Source organism: Schistocerca cancellata, chromosome 1, assembly GCF_023864275.1.
Source record: "Schistocerca cancellata isolate TAMUIC-IGC-003103 chromosome 1, iqSchCanc2.1, whole genome shotgun sequence".
NCBI lineage: Eukaryota > Metazoa > Arthropoda > Insecta > Orthoptera > Acrididae > Schistocerca > Schistocerca cancellata.
This window is the reverse complement of record NC_064626.1, coordinates 1,274,339,325-1,274,362,484: the sequence shown is the minus strand read 5'-3', so window position 1 is coordinate 1,274,362,484 and position 23,160 is coordinate 1,274,339,325. Positions and strand designations below refer to the sequence as shown.

General features: G+C 39.7%; 1 protein-coding gene across 1 annotated transcript in view; it reads right to left on the bottom strand.

Annotated features, from left to right (window-relative positions):
• Positions 1–2,487: 2,487 nt before the first annotated feature.
• LOC126095039 (mitochondrial import inner membrane translocase subunit Tim23) overlaps positions 2,488–23,160 on the bottom strand; it is a 57,726-nt gene continuing 37,053 nt past the window's right edge. Inside the window, exon 5 of the mRNA XM_049909713.1 lies at positions 2,488–2,636. Coding sequence (XP_049765670.1) covers positions 2,624–2,636 — 13 coding nt within the window. The 3' untranslated portion in view covers positions 2,488–2,623. The remainder of the gene's footprint in view (positions 2,637–23,160) is intronic.

Genomic DNA, 23,160 nt, shown 5'->3' with positions numbered 1-23,160 from the left:
TCTTGAAATTCTACCAACAGGTCCTCCATCTGTGTTTGCTCTATTTCCAAAAAGCTTTAGTTTTTCATGGAGTGCAGTCCTAGTAGTATCCTGTGCCCTCCTACATCTCCTGTGCAGCAATCTTCCTCATCTGGAATGTCCAATGTGGCCAGTAGTATTCCTTTCAACAACTTAACCTGACTGGAGCCAAAGTTATTCACAGTGATGATTATGGTCTTGTCTCCATCACTCTCTTTTACACTTACAATACTACTTCTCGCCAAACATCATACTGCATTCCAATACATCCAATTCCTCACTATCCTCCAGCAGTTCCAGTATACACAACATATCATGTGGTAAGTCAGACTCTACATTCACCCATAATGACTTGCTGGTGCAACTCAACACAGTCGTGTGAATTAAACGTTAAGTTTTAATGTCATTGCTTGCGATCTAACTGGATTATCATGTATACTAAATGATCCTTGAAACACATTAACACTGACAACAGCTTCCCCTAGCCAGAATGTCCTCCAACTAAGCTCCACTATATGTGGTTAAAGGTCAATTATGGCATGATGTTGATGTGGAAACAGGTTAATGCCATGTCTGTATCTTCCACATATTAAAAGTAGAGATACAAACACAATTTCATTCTGTTACAGATAAAATTTTTGTATAGCCTACTTAAATTAAAATGAGTCTGTTTCTGTGGTCTGTGCAGTGACCTGCAGTAAGTTTTATACTTTGCAGCAATTGTGTATTGTGTTAAATGTTCAGTGCAGGCCATTTGCTGCCACCCAGGATTCAGCGTGGAAGAACTATGTAAACAGTAGAATGTCATGTATGTGTAATAGTATGGTATTTGCTTAGTGATATGTTTACTGTTGCATTAACTATTGAAATGTGGTAGGTAAAATAAGAGGGAGGTGTAACTTCACAGGGAATTTTCGATGACGTGACAGACACCATCTATACTGAAGAAGTCAAGAGGCCATAATTTACTATTTGCCAGGACCTCTACATCTTGAGGGATTTTGGGATTAATGATAATCAGTAAGTCACAGTAAAGCATTGACTGTGCATGTTAGTTCTGATCACACTAAATCACTTGATCTGCACATACAAGAGCATACTGACCATAATTTCCAGTCTGCAAGTACACATTCTTCTTGTGTTCATTGAAAGAAATCTTTGTACACTCTGTTTATTCAGCGGTACCATGAACTATGATTACAAATAAAAGTTTTGTGTTTTTAACTGATTCAATTGTAATCAGAAAACGTTCAAATGCAAAACATAATAATATTCCTGAAATAACCATTTTCCTGTCATAAACAACACTAGAGCAGTTCAGAGGCGACCTGTACAGTAAGTTCCCATTACATGGTCTTTTGCCCCAACTTTTAATAATCAGAATTAATTGCTTGCCACAAAGGCAGAAAATAATCTCACCACTTGCCACGCGGTTTTGTTAACATAATGTGTGGCACACAAACAGTTACTTCCATGAAATCTAGGCAATCTAGGACGGTGTACAGTGCTAGCGAGTCCACTTCCTATTTGCACCGAAAACATGCATTTAGTTGCAGCCTGGCTGTGACGTGACGAGGCAACGTTTAAGTCGGAATATTATTTCGCATGCTTGGCATGCTCCTGACTTTTTGCATGTGGCCTAACTTTTAATGCAGATTTTTTTGCAGTATCTTAATATGACTCTGATTTCACTACATGATGTTTAAGAATGATGGTTTTCTGGGCAATATCCAACACTACTTTAGATGTTTAATGTTGCTAGACAACCAGAGATAAGGTACATTATTGAAATACGAATGTTTTAGGAGTTTAATTGGAGAACTGGAGGGAGATTTGATAAGACCAAAGGTAAGAAAAGAGAGATTTGAGATCAACAGGAAGTGTACATATGCAGTTGTTCTTGCATGCTACTCACACAAACAGAAAAGGAGGCATGTGATAATGATACATCACACACCGGAAGGCGGCTTGCGAAGTACCTGCATAGAAGTAGCAGTAGAAGAGTTCGGGATAATTCTTCTGTTACTGATAAACACACGCCTTGATTTGCAACAATAGTGAAGTCAAAACAACCAAGAATAAAAATAACATTCCAAATGCACTAACTATTCACTACAAAATTCATTATTTGAATACTCCCAAGAACTGACAGAAAATTAAGTACATAAAATTCATTAGTTGAAACCTAGAACCTTGTAAGTACTCTTCGCAAAATCTAAATGAATGCAACACAGTCACTATAACAGTTTTGTATAGCTCAAAGGCCTGCTGCAAAGTCTTTCAATTGGACTTCAGCGACTTGCTTGCAACAATGAACCTCTATGCACCTATTTGATACAGTCATACTTATATTTCTCCATTAAAAGAAAAACAAACACTTGATTCTGCTTTAATAATAAAATTATTACTTACAAGAGATCAAAAAATAACTATTTATTAGCTTAAAAATACATGAGTATTCACAAAATCACAGCATGTTTCAGTCATATAAATTACTCAAAAACCACTGATAAATATAATATAATCACTCAAACTGTGACCTTTTCCTGCTGCCACTTGCCCCAACTGAAGTTAGCACTTGTGCGCTGCTAGTACGGAGTGCCCATTAGAATTTTCGTCTGTTTGTGAGAAAGTACAATTATTTAAACAAGTAGTACATAATGACATTTTCAGTATCACTACACAGCACAATTTAAACAATACATCATTATACGCTTCTTTAAAATGAGTACATCAGTTTATATCACCTGGTCAAAAGCATCAAAATGAAATCAATCAATCAATCAATCAATCTCTCTCACTCTCACTCTTAACCATTGTGCCTCCTTGGTCAGTCTGTCAACTTCTGTTCACCAAATAAAGAGATGATACTCCATTTGAGTTATATAGTGAGGGACTAGCAATATCCTTATGTGGGTTGTTGTGACACTTTAAACTGGATCCAAAAAAGTTTGTTACCCAATCTTATAAAAAAAAAAACAATACTTTCCTCCATATCTCAAAAGTACCACAATAGTGTACAGACTCATAGAGTCAAGCTCGTGAATGTTATGCCTGTGAAGCAAGCACAGAGAACCATATCAAAATATTCAGGGTCTTTGGAATATCAACAGTTGCACTACTTGTAACAATGGAGTTGTGTCCTTCACATACAGGGTTTGGACAAAAATATGGTGACACTGTAAGAAAGGCATGCTTGCACAAAAAAATGCAAGTCAAGCGTGCAGGTTATGCTGTTGTGTTTAACCATGAATGGCACCTGTTCAATTTCTTCAATATGTTTCAAGTGTCAGTCATGGTCTGAACATTGTTCTGTGTAGCTGAGTGCATTATGTCTCAGCTGAGCAAATTCAACATGAGCAAATTATTGGCGCTCCTATGGTGGGTGCTTCCATAACCAAGGTAGCTGAAGTATTTGGTGTTTCAAGAGGCACCATATCGAAGATTTATACCGCACAAAGGTAAAGCGGAAAATAATAATCTGCTAAGTCACAACGTGAATGAAACTGCAAACTATTGTGTCAGACAGTCACTGAAACAGATTGGAGTGAAAAATAAAGAGGACAACAGGGCAAAGGTCACTGCAGAACTGGAGGTCCCACTTACAAACTCTGTCAAGCACCAAAACAACACGAGGGGAGCTACAGAAGCACGGAACTACAGAGAGAGCTGGAATTCCAAATCCACTCATCAGTGATGCACTGGAATATGTAACAATGGAAAGTTATGTGGTCAGAGGTATTTGGGCAGCCATATCAAGATATTCCATGGGCCCCATGATTACTCTCACAGGTCGTATTACTGCGGTGGATTATATGACCATTCTGACTGATAAGGTCCATCCCATGCTACAATGTTCTCAATGGTGAATGTGTGTTCCATGATGACAGGCCAACTGTTCACTTAGCTTGCTTTACCTGGGAATACTTTCGTGAGCACGAGGATGAATTGTCACATCTGCCCCGGCCACCACTGTCACAAGATCTCAATGTTATTGAGCCTTTTGATCTACTTTGGAGAGAAGAGTGTGAGATCACTATCCATCTCCATCACTCTTATCTGAAATTGCCATTGTTTGGCAGTAAAAACATAAGACTCCCTGAAAACCGTACAGGATCTATATTTATCCATTCCGAGATGACTGGAATCTGGTTTGATTGCCAACAGATTTCCTACACTGTACCGAGTTTGTGGTTCCATATTTTTGTCCAGTACCTGTACAACAACCAACCAATTACTGTTTAAAGAAATAAGATTTTTTGAAGAAGGGAAATGTGAGAACATTCGAAGTGTTTCCTGATGTCCAAGATGAACTAAATATGAGGTGCTTTCAGCCAACATACAGACAAACAAAGCACATACATGCAAATGTAAGACAAAGAAAGAACAACATTTTGTTGTTAAAGTGGGTACTAGAAAGAACTCCTGCATGGCATCAGAGTTCTTAATGTAAACACAATTTGCCTCAATACACATCAGATATATAAATACCTGACACTGGTTGAGATAAAAGTATGTGGGGAACGCTGAACTACTTAACTGTAAGGACTTCTGCGAAAATAAACTAATTTTGTTGTATAATTACATTTCCGCCATGTGTAAGCATAAGACTTCAACTAGAAAAAAAGATGGCAATAAAAGCCCTACACTGCATACTTGGGCAGCACTGCAAAAGCATGGCTAGAAATAAAATATTGGACCACAGATGTAACAAAACAGCCCTTTTAAGTTTTAGAACACAGATTCTTCCACAAAGTTGGTCCCTTTGCACTGTACAAGAACTGTTGTGGTCTTCAAATCAAAGACTGGTTTGATGCAGCTCTCCACACTAGTCTATCCTGTAAGTCTCGTTGTCTCTGTGGAACTGCTACCTCTTCTCTATTTGAATCTGCTGCCTATATACACCTCTTGATCTCCTTTGACAATTTTTACCCTCCCACATTTTCCTCAGTTACCACACTGACAATGCCACGATGTCTCCGGACGTGTCTTAGCAACTGATCACCTTTATGTCAATTCACGGCATAAATCCCCCCCCCCCCCCCCCCCCCCCAGTTTGTTTCAGTACCCTATCATTAGTTATTTGATCCACCGTCTAATCTTCAGCATAAAATTTCAAAAGCTTCTATTCTTTTCTTGTTTGAAATGTTTACTGTCCATGTTTCACTTCACTTCCGATAAGACCACACTCCAGAAGAAGAACATTATTGAAATACATTCAGAGTTAAGGAAATTCTTTTATTCAAAAATGTTTTTCTTACAATTACCAATATGCATTTTGTATCCTCTCTATTTTGGCCATTAGCTCTACTACTTTAAGTGTCCAATTTCATAACCTAATTCCCTCAGCATCGCCTGATCTACATTCCATTAAGCTTGGTTTTGTTTTATTGGTGTTCAACTTATAACCTCTTTGCAAGTCCTTTGCCGTCCCCATCGGAATTACAAACTCATCAACAAAACTTTGAAGTTTTTTATTTCTTTTCCTGAACTTTAATTCCCTTTCCAAATTTCTCATTGGCTTCCTTCACATTTTGCTCAATGTACATACAATGAATAACATCATGGACAGGCTACAACCCTGACTCACTCCTTTTTTTCCAACTACTGCTTCCCTTTCATGTCCTTCGACTCGTGGCTGCAATCTGGTTTCCGTACAAGTTGTATATAACCTTTCACTATCTGTATTTTATGCCTGCCATCTTCAAACTTTCTAAGAATTTAGTCAACATTATCAAAAACTTTCTCCAAATCTGTCAATGATATAAACATAGGTTGCCTTTCTTTCATCTATCTTCTGAGATGATTCGTAGAATCAGTATTTCCTAACATGTTCCTACATTTCCTTGGAATGATCTTCTCCAAAGTCGGCCTCTGCCAGTTTTACCATACTTCTGTAAATATTACACATCAGTATTTTGCAACCATGACTTATTAAACCAATACTTTGGTAACAGTCACACCTGTCAGCATCTGCCTTCAGAATTACTATATTCTCCTTTATGTCTGATGGTATTTCACTTGTCTCCCACATCCTGCACACCAAGTGGAATAGTTATATCATAGCTGGGTCTCCCAAGGGTCTCAATAATTTAAGGGAATGCTGTTTACTCCAGGAGTGTTATTTTCAGTTACAGTTTTCACTGCTCTGTCAAATTTATCTTCTTGTATCATAAGTCTCTCCCCACGCCCCCCCCCTCCTCCTCCTCCTCACCATCACTGGTACCACCTCTTTCCTCTAAGGGGTATCATTTTCCCCTAATTACACACCCTCCTTAAGCCTTGTATTTCTTCTTCAGATATCCCTGTTGTGTCATTTTGCACATTATGTCAATCTTTTTGTGTGTGTGTGTGTGTGTGTTCCTTTTTGTCTGCTTCATCATCTACATTTTTATATTTTCTCATTTCATCAATTAAATTCAGTTCTCGTGTCATATTGAAGGATTTCTACTGGGCCTTATCTTTTCACTTACGTGATCTTCTGCTGCCTTCGCTATTTTATCTTTCAAAGCTACCCCATTTTTCTTCTATTGTATTCCCTTTCCCTGTTCCTGTCAATCATAGGACATCGCTCCCTCTGAACCTCTCAACAACTGCTGGTTCTTTCCATTTATCTAGGTTTATACAAGAATACCAGTAAGGTAGAAGATTAAAAAAAAAAAAAAAATTGACAAGTGTCACCCGTTCCACACAAAAGGTCATATCCATATAGCCTGTCCACTGAAAGATGATATATCTTCAGTGGCAATAACTTGCACAGTACATTGGTATTACTACTGTATTACTAATGCAAACCTAGTCCGCAAACAGATCTCCCATGCCATATCCACACACACCCCTAATCCTGACCAACTCAGGATCCAGCTGCAAAGGAGCAATGTCCCCCCCCCCCATCCAAAAAAAACTGAAGGGTATCCTTCCCTAGTATTATTTCTTTATCACAGTGCCCATACATGAGGAGTGTCCTACATACAATCCCTCCCATTCCTTTCAATGTGGTACCCCATGGGTCACACTCTCCTGGAAGCTCTAAGTGGAGGCTTCGTCCAATACCCTTTCTTGTCCTTATCAAAAGTGTGTCACCTGTGAGGGGAGTCTTGTCACATGAGCTCTGCTGTAATTTCAAGTACAGCACTTTACATATGCATGACCACCAACAGCCCTCCAGCCAAAGGAATGGTCACTGCCGAACTGTGGCTGATAGTAGATAGTGGTAACTGTGAAAACTTCTTTTTGTGGAAAAGTCTACAGACAACCAACTATACTGAAATTCAAGAGAAACTGCTTCAAAGCCAACTTTTATGCATAATTGTTAATTATAAATTTCTGATTAGTACAAGTGATGTGTATGTCATTTAGCCAGTTTGACTTTTATCCAATCAAAAAAATTTTCATTTGGTCACATGATGAGGCTACCAGGAGCAGCAGGTAGACTTCTCAATCTGACTTTGCTGTGGCCCACGGTTTACTGTTTTCCAACCTGATACCTTTGTGAGACACTATGAAGCTTCCTATGGGGGAAGTCATTAGGGAAGCTAATGTGAAAAATATTAGTGAACTATGTAAATCCTTTGGTTAATCTCTAGAGCATACCACTTAAAAATAAATGGCAACAGTAGAGCTGTGTTAGCTGCTGCAAATGAATTCCTTTTTGCCTCTTACTTCAGCCTATCTGCATGTTCAAGCCCTTATGCTATTGCTGACAAGATCCTATCATATCTGAACCCATACATTGGTACTGTTTTCCATCTCCTTACAGGCTACACAGATAACATGGAACTTGATAATGTTTTGGATAGAGAAACTGTAAAACACTGGCAAAGTAATGGTATACAACTGTGGTTCTGAAGTTACAAGGGTTCTCAATTAAATTTAAAGCCTTAAAACATGACAGATTGAGATGCATTACCTGTTTCACATTACCATTATTATTTCAGAATAACTTGAAAACTAGTCTGAAGCTCCTTGGCACTACTTTTTGTTGGCAGTCCTTATGCTCCAGTTTATTGAATACTTAATGGCATGTACAAACTGTGTTAGTGACAACTAACACATCAGTACTACAAATTACAGAACTATTGACAGGTACTTACATTCAGGAGGTGTGTTGTACTACCGATAGGCCCACAAAAAGTGAAAGTCATTACACTATTCTATTATCGAGTTGGCCTAAGAAGACCCCTGGCAGCTGCAGTGGGCTGGTTGCAACAGGTAACACAATTACATGGACTAATCTCGAAACACGATTTTGTAAACATCTCTATATCAATTTCTCATTGTTGTCATAGCTCTACAGTTGTCTACTGTTTTCGCCTGCAGCCTTTTGCACATCGCAGTTGAAAGCTGGCAACAGCACTGCTAACTTTCAGTGATCTTTTGACGATTCAACTATAGCTTTCTGAATAGTTAGTTCCATCCTCAAGAACGAGGAGAAAAGATGGAAAAGGTAACAAATGGAGCGCAGGTCACTCAGACTCCAGGATGACAGGAATCACCTGTAGTGCATATGAAGGTAGCCAAAGATCAAGGGGGAAATGTCAGAGAGAGAGAGAGAGAGAGAGAGAGAGAGAGAGAGAGAGAGAGAGAGAGAGAGGGGGGGGGGGGGGGGGTCAGAGATCATGCCTCCAATGAGTAAATGATGATGATGGTGATGATTACAGGTACAAAGAGACTATAACATCTAGGTTATCAGTCCCTTGTTGCACTGGAAATTCATGTAAAATGATGTGGAACGAGAAAAGGAGAACTGACAGCTCCTGAATATGTGGTCTTGTCAGCATCATTGAAAAGTCACATTACTGTAGCAAGTCAGCTGGTTTAAAGTGAGATCAGAACCCAGGCAGCTATAAACTGAAAAGTACTCTAAGAAGGGTCATCACAGACCGTACTACTAAAATGAGTGAGTAAAAGAAGACTGTACAGACTAGAGAGAAATAAAATACATACACAAAAAATTTAACAATGCATTACAGTGCAGAGGTAGAAAGTAGCAGGAGACCACTCGGGCACTCATCACAGGGACAGCTGCCAATCACACACCTCTGTGGCAGACAAGGTCTAACGAGCTCAGTACTGATGGTGCTGCCAACCCAAAGGCAACACATCCATCATCAAAGTGGGATAAAATCAAAGCTTTGTAGAATAGCAAAAGAATCTTTCATTCTGCAACCCAGGAGGTGCTGCTGAGAAATATGAGGATATTAAAATTCCTCATGTAATTTGTCTTGAGCTGGCATTCATGTGGTAACCATGTTAAATCAAAGGCCTACAAATTTGAATGTTCCAACAACTTCAAGCAACTGGTTACCGAAGTAAAGTTATGGGAGCACATCCACAGTCCTCAGCCTACAGAAGTGCACAAAGCGAGTTTCCAGGAAGAAACCTGATAGCCGTGATTCAAGGCCTAGTCCCCCAGTTTGCTGTACATATATTGGTTGCTGAGGGTTGACCTATCCAGACTCTGAAGAGTTAGGAATAGAAAATTATGGACAAAAACAGTTTAGCAACCCTAGAAGCCCCACTCACGCAGAGTAGATAGGATGCGATGGCACCAGATGGCAATGCATGCTAGTCGATAGGAGCACTGCACAATTATTGCATTGGTCACCAAATAAGAAGCCACCATCTTAAAACCATCCAAATCTTAAGATTGGGTACAAACTACAGGGTGACTTTATGTCAAAATTACAAGGTATTTTACGTCTCCTGCAGGTCGAAGAACACAACAACTAGACGTTGGCAATGTGTGAAAGCACTGTGCACTGCAGATTTCAGCTGAGAACACAGAGCTACTTTGATGAAATTGCAATAAGTGTTCTCTGGCTTCCAGGCACCAACACAGTTGTCAACTGACCATTCTTTCAAATGATTTATACATCCAGTTCATTGGGAGACAGGTCGATAATTATGATACTGCAGTGCCTGTGCTATTCCAAATACGATGCAAAGTTCCTTTGGACATACACAGGCACTAGACATTTTCAGCTGTCCACATCGAGGTATATCAACAACACCTGTTGGCAGCTGAGGGTTTCAGTCAGTCACCATTTATTCCAGGGAAAAGCTGCACGGTCATCTACAGTATCTGTTCTTTCGAGAACAGTTACTGTCTTCATATACATAACTGTTTCTTGGTTTAACCCGATTCTTTTTGTCTCCAGCTTTACTCAACTGTTAAAACTACTTGAAGTTATTTGTTTCTGAAAAAACCAATTTTCAATTTTTTACTATCATTACTTCTAGTAACTAATACAGACTGAAGAATTCTAATGAAGATGGGGTAATAGATCAAAACCGATGTGGGGGATGAAGCTACGGCAGAAATAAGTTTTGTTGTCTCCAGCAGGGATTACTAAGGTGAAGCACATGGGCACGGTGACAGCTAGCAAAAGGCCTCAAGTTGATGACTTTCCTGTAACGTCAAGTTTGGATGCATGTTTTTCACACTGAAGCAATCACAAAATTAAGGGGTCAGTTATTACCCCAAGTTTATACCATGTCACTAAAATTATATCGATCAAATTTGTCTATTCTCAGAAACATTGTGCACATTTTCTCCTTATATGAATTCTCAAGTTTGTTGTGACTCCTCCAGTTTCTTAATCTTTTAAAGTAAATGGAGCATTGTACTTCACTGCTGCTGCAACTTGTAAAATACTTCCAAACTAGGGATGATCGAGGACAACAGGGAGAGACTACTGTATTCATCATGTGGAGGCAACTCTTATGCACTGAAGGTACATGTGTACTATCTATTAGCTCACACCACTAGGGTTTCCAAGAATCCAGCCTTAGCCAGACATGTCCATCTTTTTACAGTCAGGTCTGATTAAATACAAGTGGCTTTCGTCGGGCTTTTCAGTGACAAACTTGAGAATGCACAACTAAGACCCATTCCCAGTACATGATGTAAGCACAAGTAACAAGTGTGAGGAGAAAAATGGAGATATACCATAAGGATAAATGAATATATTAGTTAACCAAAACATTATTGCACCTGACAGTGAGGCCACTTTCATCAATATGTAAAACTGTCTTGAAACCATTCACAGTGTGATGCACTTCCCTTTGTCATGACTATTGTTTATTGTAATGTCACCATGTTTTTCTGATGGCCAGGGGGTCAAGTGCAATATCATCATAGTCAGGTGATACAACCAGAGCTATTCTTATGCCTAAGTCTTAGGTATTTCTTCACAGGCCAAATGAGGCTAAGGATCATTGCAAGTGAAGTGATCCAACAAAAATTAAATTGGTTGCGTGACCATTTTTAAATATTTTTTTCTTTTTATTTGTGATTACGCTGTAACTGAGAAGTTACAAACATTTTTTTAAAAAAATTTAACCTTGTGCTGTTACTGAATGATGGCCATTTTTATCTGTAAGCACTTAATGGTTTTTCAGTTTGGAGACATTAGTGTTAATTTGAATATCTTTGCACTGGGTCAAGTAACAACATTGCAACAGACATGACCGTTTTTACAAAGGTAATCCCATAAGTAAGGTCTCCTATTTTTTTTTTATAAGCACAGAACTCTATTTGTGTGGCAGCTGGTCACACTATTATGAAGAGCGCTTCGTGTGCTGTGTGTAAACCATGCGCACGCCGCGCTGAGGTGCTCAGTTTTGGCTTGGCAGCCGTTGAGAATGGAGCTCCCGTTGGATGTTACCGCCAAGTGTGAATTGCGTGCAGTTATTCGGTTTTTGAATGCAAAGGGCACTGCGCCAATTGAAATCAATCGCCAATTGACGGAAGTGTATGGCGAGTCATGCATGGATGTCAAAAATGTTCGTAAGTGGGGTAGAGAGTTTGTAGCTGGTCGAACCGAAATTCACAATGAACAAAGGAGTGGGAGACCATCAATTTCTGAGGAGACAGTGTTGAAGGTTGAGCAAAGCATGCGTGAAGATGGGCGGATCACCCTGGATGATCTCTGCACTTGGTTCCTGAGGTTTCCCAAAGCTCCGCTCACAGAATTTTAACGGAAACACTGAAGTACCGGAAGGTGTGCACAAGATGGGTGCCATGTATACTGACTGAGGACCACATGCGACAACGAGTTGATGCTTCCCACACATTTCTTCACCACCTTGCAGCCGAATAGGACAACTTTCTGGACTCAACTGTCATGGGTGAAGAAACCTGGGCATACCACTTTACACCTGAGACCAAGCAACAATCACGGCAATGGCGGCATCCTTCTTTGCCAAACCCACGGAAATTCAAACAAACACAGTCTGCCGGTAAAGTCACTCTGCTTTTCTTGTACTTTCTGGATGCTCGCTGCCGAACTGTTGTTGGTCTTTCCTGGTGCAGCTGCCTAGATTTCTTTGTCCGTAGTCTTTTTCCCTTGACATGTCGACGTGCAAGTACAGGTGCTTGTGGTGGATAAAGGCATATTAGGTGTCATCTGTGTCGAAGCGTCCGCCTTGAGAATAGGTTTCGGCACCATGGAAGAATATGAGGTGACAAAGACAAGGGGGTTTGGCCGCCCTATATTCTTTTTTGGCTTTGGCATAGGGGATCCGCTTGGTCACTTTTATATCTTGTATTTTGTGTTCTTTGGCAAAAACAGAGCAGTCTCGGCTCCAGACTGGGTGGTTCCCAGAGCAGTTGATGCAGATCACTGGAAGCGGGCAGCGAGTCCCAGCATCATGAGCGGCTTTTCCACAGTTCCCACAGACTGCTTCACCTCCACAACTCATGGTTGTATGGCTGAAACACTAGCATTCATAGCACTGCACAAGGTTTGGAATGTAAGGCCGAACATGAAATTGAATGAACCCCGCCATAAGATGTTCTGGCAGTGTTGGAGAATTGAATGTGAGTCTTTTCAGTTGTTCCATTATTGCTGTGCATTCGTTGCTCCACATCAACTATTCCCTGGGATGCCCATTCTTGCTTCGGTTCTGCTATGTTCCTCCCCACGATATCTTTGCATGTGACAATGCCCTTACTGGAGTCGAGAGAGGTGTGCATCTCAATAATGATACCACAGTCACCCAGTTTCTGCAATTGCTTAAGAAGGTCTACTTGCTTGAACTGTTAGTTTTGACAACAATGAGCCATTACACAATCATTTTATAAATCTTAATGTTCCAGCAAGGCCTTCAAAACCCTTATGGATATAAAAGGGGGCAACTCTCAAATGTCCCCTCCTTCCTCTTTATCACCAGTAACACATCGTTATTCACGACTCCATGAGCCCTTTACTGCAATCCAAAGTATTCTTATTATCAGGACGACTAGCCTCCCATCTTTTTGGATGAATGGATGTGAATACTCCCAAGTGGTAAACCCTTCCCGCTGGGAGGAGAATATGATTTCGAGGGCTCCAGCTTGGTCCCATGAGCAGCTAGAGTAATAAGGGTCCACTCAGATACAGCACTGAGCCTGAGGTAGCCTTATACAACAGGTGTGGCAGGTCAGCCAGAGGTTGCCCACTAATGACTGTTCCACCTCAACAGCCACGCATCCCAACAGCGTCGAGCACATGTTGAGATTGAATTTTTTTTTTTTTTTAGGTTTATCCCATCCTCGCGATTCGGGCAGTCAAGCCAAGATACCCATTCCCTGAGACACAACGTTCCACCACCATGTAGTGGTCACTGAATCATGCCCAGAGCTTACGGTGACATGGGACCAGCGGCGCTTACCATTCCCCAGATCAGGAATTCAGTGGTCACCAAGTCCGTGCCCAGCAAATCAATGCTGAGCCCCTGAGGGCTTCTGAATCCATGTTTGTTGTTTCTCGATAAATCATTTTCTTTGAGATAATTCATAATATTCAAATGAAGTATATGTCACAAAATTCTACTGCAAATTGACATTATTGGTAAGGGTCTAATTCAGCGAATTAGATCTCTTTCCATTCTTGAGTATGTTTGACCCGTGCAACTTTCTAGTCTTCAGATATGCATATCATCGCTAGGCAATGAAAACCTCGTAACTCCATCTGACAATGAAATCCACGTAACTGCACTACCAAATGTAGAAAATTATGTCACATAGGCTGTTGAAACCTTCCTTCTTCGAGTTGAACGGTGTTGCCATCTAGCGGCAATAATGAAAAACTCACATCTCCAGCGATATGTAGTTTGAGCTGTAAACCTCGCATCTCCGATAATCGCCATTGTTAGTGTGCAGGGCGAACACATACTCCGAGATTAAAACGTTTCTTGATGTGATAGTAACTTTTTTGACTGACAGACCCAACACTGCTTTATTGCTACAGGTACGTGTTAGTATTTCTAGGTGTTTATGTATTGTATTTTAATATACAGAATTAATAATGACCTCGTTAAATACAATGTTGACTTACAAGTTTTTCATCGCGCGTAAAGCATACTGCACTCTGTACATACGAGGTTCTAATTTTAGAACTGAACCGAATCCTATACATTCTACACTAACTACTTTGTTTCCAGCTATGGGTAAAAAGAGTAAATTCACTCTTCACCTTGTGAAACAAGCCGACAACGGATCATATCATATGAAATCACCGGAAGAAGATTCTAGTCAGGTTCCTCCTTGTCCTGTACCAAAAGAAAGGGTAGACCTACAAAATGAAGGTAAACCGTAGTTCACATTGTAACTGGAAAAAAGATCCTTGTTTGGAAGTTGAGGTGATTAAATTATTTAAATGTTGTTGATGACGTTATGGTTTACACTACAGATAATGCGGAAAAAGAAGCCAATACAGAGGCGAATTCCACTTCTGAATTTGAAAGTCTTTTCGAACACAGCAGCGAGGATGATATCTCCAGTGGCAGTAGTGATGCGTACGATCCAGATAAAAACAAAAATGACCATAGCAGTAACAACAGCACGGAAGACGACGATGACGAAGTTGATGTGGGACTAAAAAGTACTAAGCAGCGCCGTAAAAGGAAAAGCAATCAATCACTTCAAAGTTTGCAGAAAGAAAAACGTATGAGGGGACAGGATTATTTAGGAATGCAAAAAGATGAATTTGGCAAGAAGAGACCAACAATGAGCAGAAGTAGGAGGGTAATGAAACCACGATGTACTTGTAAACATTCTTCCTTAAATCGGAACAGGAATTGCAAGGATATTACAGAAGAGCAGACAGCTAATATTTAATCATTTCTGGCAGGATATGTCTTGGGGTGAAAGAAAAATTTTTGTTAGAAGCCATGTCTACTACGTTCCAGTTAAAAGACGCAGAAATAATTCAGAATCTAATAAATCTCACCGTTCTAACACACTATATTACAATTTTGTAATAGGACAGAGAAAAACTGTCTGCAAGACTATGTTTCTGAATACTTTGTGCTTAGGCGAATGGAGTGTCAGAACATGGGCATCTAGTGCATCAGGAAGAACGCTTGCAGAAGGGCCTCAAATGCAGGAGAGACCAACGAAAGTTTCAGGTGGACGACAATCAGCATCAGATTTTTTTGCAGAGTTGCCGAAACTGGAATCTCATTACTGCCGTCGTTCTTCCACAAAACTCTAGTTGGAACCTAACTGGCAGAGTAAATCAGAACTACATAGGGAATATATACAATTTTGCAAGAAAAGAGGACAAATCCCAGCTGCTTACAAACAGTTCTGCGAGGTATTCGATGAAAATAATCTTAACTTATTTTCTCCTAAAAAGGACCAGTGTGATCTTTGTTGTTCTCACCAGACAGGCAATCTCTCAGACAATGAATACTCTTTGCATATGGCCCGAAAAACTGAGGCAAGGGAAGCGAAAAATAGTGATAAATTAGGATCAGCTAGAGTGTTTACAATGGACTTTCAAGCACTTCTCCTTTCTCCCAGACTAAAAGCATCTGCACTGTACTATAAAAGCAAACTGAAGGTCCACAACTTTACCATCTATGATTTAAAAAGTAACGATGGTTATTGTTACGTTTGGCACGAGAGTGAAGGTGGACTAACAGCTTCGGAATTTGCCAGTATACTCGTGCATTTTATAGAAACGTACGTCCAAAATGATTCAGAAGCTATTTTCTATAGCGACGGATGCACGTACCAGAATCGAAACTCAGTCATGAGTAATGCACTGGCTTATCTCGCCAATCAGAAAGGCATTACAATAGTGCAAAAATTTCTGGAGAAAGGTCACACTCAAATGGAGTGTGATTCTATGCACTCCACCATAGAAAGGAAGTTAAAAAACAGACACATTTATACCCCTGCTGGCTATGTAGAAGTTTGTGCTACCGCAAGACAAAGTCCTAGACCTTATGTTGTCAATTATTTGGACCACACGTTTTTCAAGTCCTATGATAAACTCTCGTTGTATTCGTCTATTCGGCCAGGATCCAAAATTGGGGATCCAACAGTGACTGATATCCGGTGTCTCAAGTATGATCCCTCCGGAAAAATGGAATATAAATTGAAATTCAGCGATACATGGGAACCACTTCCAAGAAGGATGTCAAAGATATCCAGCTCATTTACAGTGTCCCCTCTCTACAGTTCACCACTAAAGATCAGCGCAGAAAAGTTTACGCATTTGCAACAACTAAAGCTAGTCCTTCCTAAGGATGTGCATTCATTTTATGACACACTGCCTCACATTTGTAATGAGAGAACATGTCCGTGTGTAAAAAAAAAAATGCAGCCGAAAATAAACTTGTTTACAGCCAACTATGACTTACATTAAGAAAAGGTTAATTAAAGCTAACAACTTTGTTTCTATGTTTTTTAAACACTGTAATTTATTAACATCCAGATTCCAATATTTTGATCAAAGTGAAATTATTCATTTCATTATTCATTTCACTTTATATCTGTAACAATGTATCGTTACAGACGTTTCATAATACACAAATAATGCCAAATTTAAGTAAGTTTTTTTTTTTAATTCATTTCAATTCTTAACCGTGCACTCGTGACATGCCTCTTATCTCCATCACTTTAAAAAAAAAAAAAAAAAAAAAAACGTGAAAACCTCGAAACTCCAAAAGCCGGCAGACAATTTGAAGTGCATAATAAAGTCTTATGTACCAATGACCGGATCCATATTGTGTAGCAGAAACCACTACATTTGACTAATCAGGTCCTCGTGTGATTTCTATAATTAGTTTTTTTGTTTCTCCTGTAAAATTTGACCAATTTGAGTTACGAGGTTTTCATTGCCTAGCGACGATATTTCAATATGTGAGCAGCTGTAAGTGATTGGTAAGCATGGGGCTATTTTATCAGCATACTCTGAAACAAAACTGCCTGGTATACAATCTGGACCAGTGGAATTGTCTTTATTTAGTGATTTAAGCTGTTTCGCTATACGATATCTACCTCTCAGTTAATCATGTTGGCAGTTGATCTTGATTCGATTTCTGGAATATTTACTTCATCATCTTTGGTGAAGGAATTTAGGAAAACTGTGTTTAGTAACTCTACTTTGGTGGCACTGTCATCAACGACATCACCACTGGTATTGTGTAGTGAAGGTACTGATTGCATCTCACCACTGGTGTACTTCAAGTAGGACCAGAGTCTCTCTGGCTTTTCCGTCAGATTTCAAGTTTCTGTAAATCTTTGCCAATCTTGGGGGTTTTGCATTTTTAAATTTGGCATGCTTTTTCGATTCTTCTACAACAGTGTTCTGATCCATTCTGTGTAACATGGTCATTCAGGTATAATATTTCATTAAATTATTTGGTATATATCTCTCAACTGCCATCCATAATATTTGTTTGAATTTAAACCACATCTGGTCTACACTTAAGTCAGATCGGAAGGAACAGATTCTCTCTTAGGAGTGAGTCAAGTGAATATTTTTTCTGCTTTTTGGACAGATTTATTTTGTGTTTATTTCTGGTGGGTTCGGATGTTTCAGCATTCAGTCTTGTTGCAAAAACCTTGTGGTCACTAATCCCTGTATCTGTCTTGATGCTCCCTACTTGCTCAGGATTATTTGCTGCTAAGAGGTCAAATATATTTTCACAATCATTTATACTTCGGGTGGGCTCCTGAATTAACTGTTCAAAATAAGTTTCTGAGAATGCATTCAATAAGATTTTGGATGATGTTTTATGCCACTCACCATCTTTAAATGTGTATTATGACCAACATATAAAGGGTAGATTGAAGTCGCCACCAACTGCAACAGTGAGTGGGTTACCCATTTGAAATGAGAAGTTTTCTTTGAACTGTCCAGCACCTGCATCATATGAGGGCTCAGTAAAAGGAACCAATTATTAATTCATTTCCAGCTGCCACACAAGCTCACAGGAACTACCTACTTCAATTTTACTACACGCTAAACAACTTCTGACAGCAATAAACACTCCACCACCAACTGTACTGAACCCTTTTTGAAAAGGGTTACAGCCTTTGTAAAAGATCTTGGCTCCACTTATTCTCGGCTTCCGAATGCTTTCCGTACCCGTAATGATTTGAGCTTCAGTGCTTTCTATTATTGCTTCGAGCTCTGGTTCTTTTCCAACCACAGCTAACACAGTTTACAACTACAATACCAATTGCTGCTAGGTCTACCTTCCTGTGTTGGCCCTGCACCTTTTTAAAATAATGCCCTTACTATAGTGGACCCCTGATCAGTTAAGAGCAACTCACCACAGACAGACAGTCAGAGACAGCACCTAAACATGTTCGTCAGACGAACCAGAGAAGACTCCAACTGGCCCCATGAAAAGTCTTTCACTGCCTTCCACACGTCGGAACCACCTTCCACTCAACCACTGGTGAGGGCTCATCATCAGTGGGTGCAGTACCCGGAGTGGTCACACTAGTGGAGTAATTGGGGGACACATGGGCAATGCTGGAGGTCCCTCTGATCCCCACGTCTGGTCTCCCAGTGACGCATACTGGCAGCAGCCTCAAGCTGTGTAATCAAAGCCAACATTGCCTGGAGCTCAGCTCACTTCTAAACACAGATATTAGTCGCTACCCACGCCAAAGATGGCCAAACTCAAACTACACAGTTACTAGAATGCTAGACCGTAAGCACGTAAGAAATTAAAAAACAGTGTACTCACCTTATCTGCAGAAGGGATGCAAGGTGCTGCCTAACTGACAGTCTAAACATTCATATGGAAAGGTAGCACAAAAGATCAGGAAGGAATATAGCCCAGAATAACAGGGGTATTGGGTGACTAGAAACAAATGATCACGGAGAAAGTGAAAAGTATACAAGAATTGACAGACGAGCAACAGGAAGACTTAAGGCAGGTTCTGTGTAGAATAAAACGGCATTTTTTGATAGGCCAAGACCAGTGAATGGGTTTAAATGTAAATTAAGAGGTGAAGGAGCATATTCTAGTTTTTGGAAAGCCCTATTTCATACCAGTTTCAAGATGGGAGGAAGTACCTAATGAAATCCTAAGAAAAAGGCGTTGTGGAGCACTGCCAAAGTGTGGTATAAAAACTCCTTAGTACAGTAGGATCTTGATAATCTGGCAAGCTGGGTTATCAAATGTGCCAGATTATTAACGTTATTTCTAAAAACTTACTTAAAAAAGAAGGGACATAAGCAAACCTATAGTTCCAGTGTACAAAAACAATTGTCATTTATTAAACACCTCAGGAGGGATTACAGTATAAAAAATTAAAAGTTTTGCTGAAATTTTCTTCTCAGCTCTCTGGAACATCGTAGAAATGCTAACTTATTTCTTGCATTGAACTTTTTTGGCAAAAATTATTTTGTGTGATGTGCAAATTCATAACTTCAGAAGTGTTGTACTGTTGGCTTCTCTCAACAAATTGCACAAAAATATTTAAGGCTACTGAAACCTCAGTCCACGAGATGTGAGCATTAAGCGTTTCTTCTTAGTCACACCCGGGTTTTTGTGCCTGCTGTGGTTTGAAAATACTTCGTAATATTACATTCTCAGTAGCTCCTTTTTGACAACTAAGTATCTGTCAATGTCGATCCATTCATGAACTTCTGCTGAAGACCACTCAGTTCATTAGTGGATGCAGAATTTATCACTCTTACAATTTCACGGCAATCAGCTGTCAACTCATCATTTATATCGCATTCCATCTCAGCTTCATTGTATTTAGGCCAATGTAACTGGCTTATTGTGGCAAAAAGTAACTGCTCAGTGAGACAGACAACTGTTACTGACAGGGAACCATACTGAATGGTTCCAATGTTTCTGTATTTCCAACTGTGCCAAGATAAAAATATGGGAAAACTTCTGATGTATGCCTCACTGTTATGTCTGTTGGATTATTGTGAGGAAGAAAAACAGAACTGTGCAAATAGTCATTAAAGCATGTTTGAATGAAACTGTGGTACAGCAGAATGATTGGTCAGACAATATGGAGAAAATGTTGCAAAAGGTTCAAGGGACCAAGTAGACATTACTAGTGGATACTGGATGGTTGGTTGATTTGCGAAAAGGGACCAAACAGCAAGTTCATCGGTCCCATCGGAATAGGGAAGGATGAGGAAGGCAATTGGCTATGCCCTTTCAAAGGAACCATTCTGGCATTTGCCAGAAGTGATTTAGGAAAATCACCCAAAACCTAAATCAGGATGACTGGATGGAGGATTGAACCGTCGTCCTCCCAAATGAGAGTCCAGTGTGCTAACCACTGCACCACCATGCTCAGTAGTGCATAATGGAATATAAAACTTGCAGAGGAGTCAAGAAATTACACTACCTTCCTTCACAAAGGGAAAAAAAAAATAAATTAAAAAAAAAAGGGTGGTCCCCTTTGGGTTAAATGTGGAGGTATGTCATCTTTTCCTTTCTCTACAAGCAATTGATCGAGTCTTATGAAGGACTTTGTTGGCTAGGATTACGGTTTGTGCAGATGGTATTTTGATTTTATGCCCAAGATGAGAAGTGCATTGTACGAGGGTCATTCAATAATTAGAAAGACAAATTGATCTGTGGAAAAAACTGTTAGCTGGGCAAGTTTCGTACTTCTATGGCTTTCAGTTAGCATCACTGGAATGAGTCCTGATCAGCTGACATTGTTTTGCTCGTAGCCTCAAAAACACGTTTCAAGATGGTTACTCCGCTTGAAATGTCCACATTAGTTGAACAAAGTTCTGTTATTTGTTTTTATTTGCTGAAGGCAAAAAACCAGTGATTATATACTACAGAATGTCTAAAGTTTATGGTGAAGGTTGTATGAATCAGGCAAATTTTTACAAGTGTGTAGAGTAGTTCAAAAATGGCGACTAACGAACACCATTCTGGCTGACCAGTTGCAGTTTTCAAGTCCCTCACTTGAAAGTCGAACTGATGACATTATTCGTGCCAACTGCCATGTGACTGTAGAAATAATAGTTGATAAGGTTCAAGTTAATACTGGTAGAGTTCATAACATCATTTGTAACAAGCTGAAGTACTGCAAAACATGCGCATGGTGAGTCCCAAAGGAGTTGACGTGGCTACGCAATGAAACAAAGTTGAGAGTGTACACAGAGCTAAAGGAACGTTATGAAAGAGAAGGTGAGCACTTCCTAAACAAAATTTTAACTAGTGATGAAACTTGGGTCCAATATTATGAGCTAGAATCAAAAAGACAAAGCAAGGAGTGGAATCACACCAACTCACCTTTCGAGAAAAAATTCAAAACCCAAGCATCAGGGAGAAAAGTCATGTTGATGGTGTTTTGGGATATTGAAGGTCCAGTTTTTTTGTGGTTCTCGAAAAGCAGCGTACAATGAACAGCCAATACTACTCTGCTTTGCTTTTAAACATGGCGAAGCCAGCCATGAGAGAGAGAAAGACTTCGTGGATCTCAGAGGAGAGGTGTGATTCTCCAGCAAGACAATGCATGTCCTCATACTGCTTAACAAAACTGTGAAATCATCGGCCACTATTTTTTTATGTCTAATCTGGAAAGAGCAAACATAGGTTTGAACTCTAATTAAAGTGTTTATTGGCGAAAATAAATACATCACAGTGTATAACCGATATTGTGGAATTTGCGAGACATAACTAACGCACATAAAATCTAGATCACTGATTTACAAGTTGTCAAATGAGTCCCCTTGCCTCTCATTCCTCGGGATGCCCCTTCCATTTTGTATCTAGCATTGTATTTTGCTATACCCCCTCCCTATGTTCTAAGTTAATGCCTAGTAGAACTAAAGACATATGTGCTTATCCGCTCGTCACTGGATTAGTCATGACTTTGAATAATATATCCTTTTTTTTTTTACATACAATTTGCTGCTCTTTTCAAGTCTTAAACCAAACATTAGTGTTCCCATTTAAAAAAAAAATCACTAACCTCCAAATCACCTTAAGATTCATGTTGAAGGTCAAGGCCATTAGTAGTCATGCGTGACCATCTTTGGTATGTACAACTTTTATCTAAAACATTTTGCTCTATCTGACTCCCATCTCGAGTTATTCCCCATTATGGATTAAAATGAGCCACCCTGTATAAGAGGTGATGGGAACATCATAGTGGACACCTTGTACCAGTTGTCGATGTTGAATGGAGGTGATCAGGAGGCAACACAGGACAAGAGTAAGATAAAAATACTATTCTATGAGAAGTGAAAGATGAGACAACAATTAGGGAGGTGTGTCGGCGTATTATATGTGAGCAAAATGCAGGTGAAAATGTGAGGTTGGTCAAGCCACAATTTAACTCTGATGTTTATAAATTGCATACGGATATTTTTTTCTGGAAGAAGAATAGGTTTAGGGCAAGTGGTTCAAGCAATGCATAGAGAGAAATGGTGTAAAGTTCATTAAAATTTCAGCTTATTTCCCACAAGGGAACATATGAGAGAGAGAGAGAGAGAGAGAGAGAGAGAGAGAGAGAGAGAGAGAGAGAGAGAGTTACGTGATAGCCAAATATGTTGTGCAGGACCTGTCATAAGAAACATACTTCAGGGGCCAACTGTGTACCTGCATTTGAGGCAATTTTAGACAACGCATGACATGAGGTCATTGGGTTAACTCCACATGAGCTAAGGTTGGGATTGAAATCCAGTAATTTGATAAAGGAAGATAAAGTTTCCAGTCATTCAAGAGGGAAGTAGAAGACAGAAGGATCGAATGAGGAAAAAGACAAGAGAAAGAAAATAGACAAAGCAATTGTGGGTTGAAACTAATCGTATTTGAAATCAGTGATTTAGCTTTGTTTAGCTTGGTTAATACCAAGGATCAGTCAAAGAAAAGAGACTCAGAAATACAGAAACTTTGGCATGTGTACCATGAGAC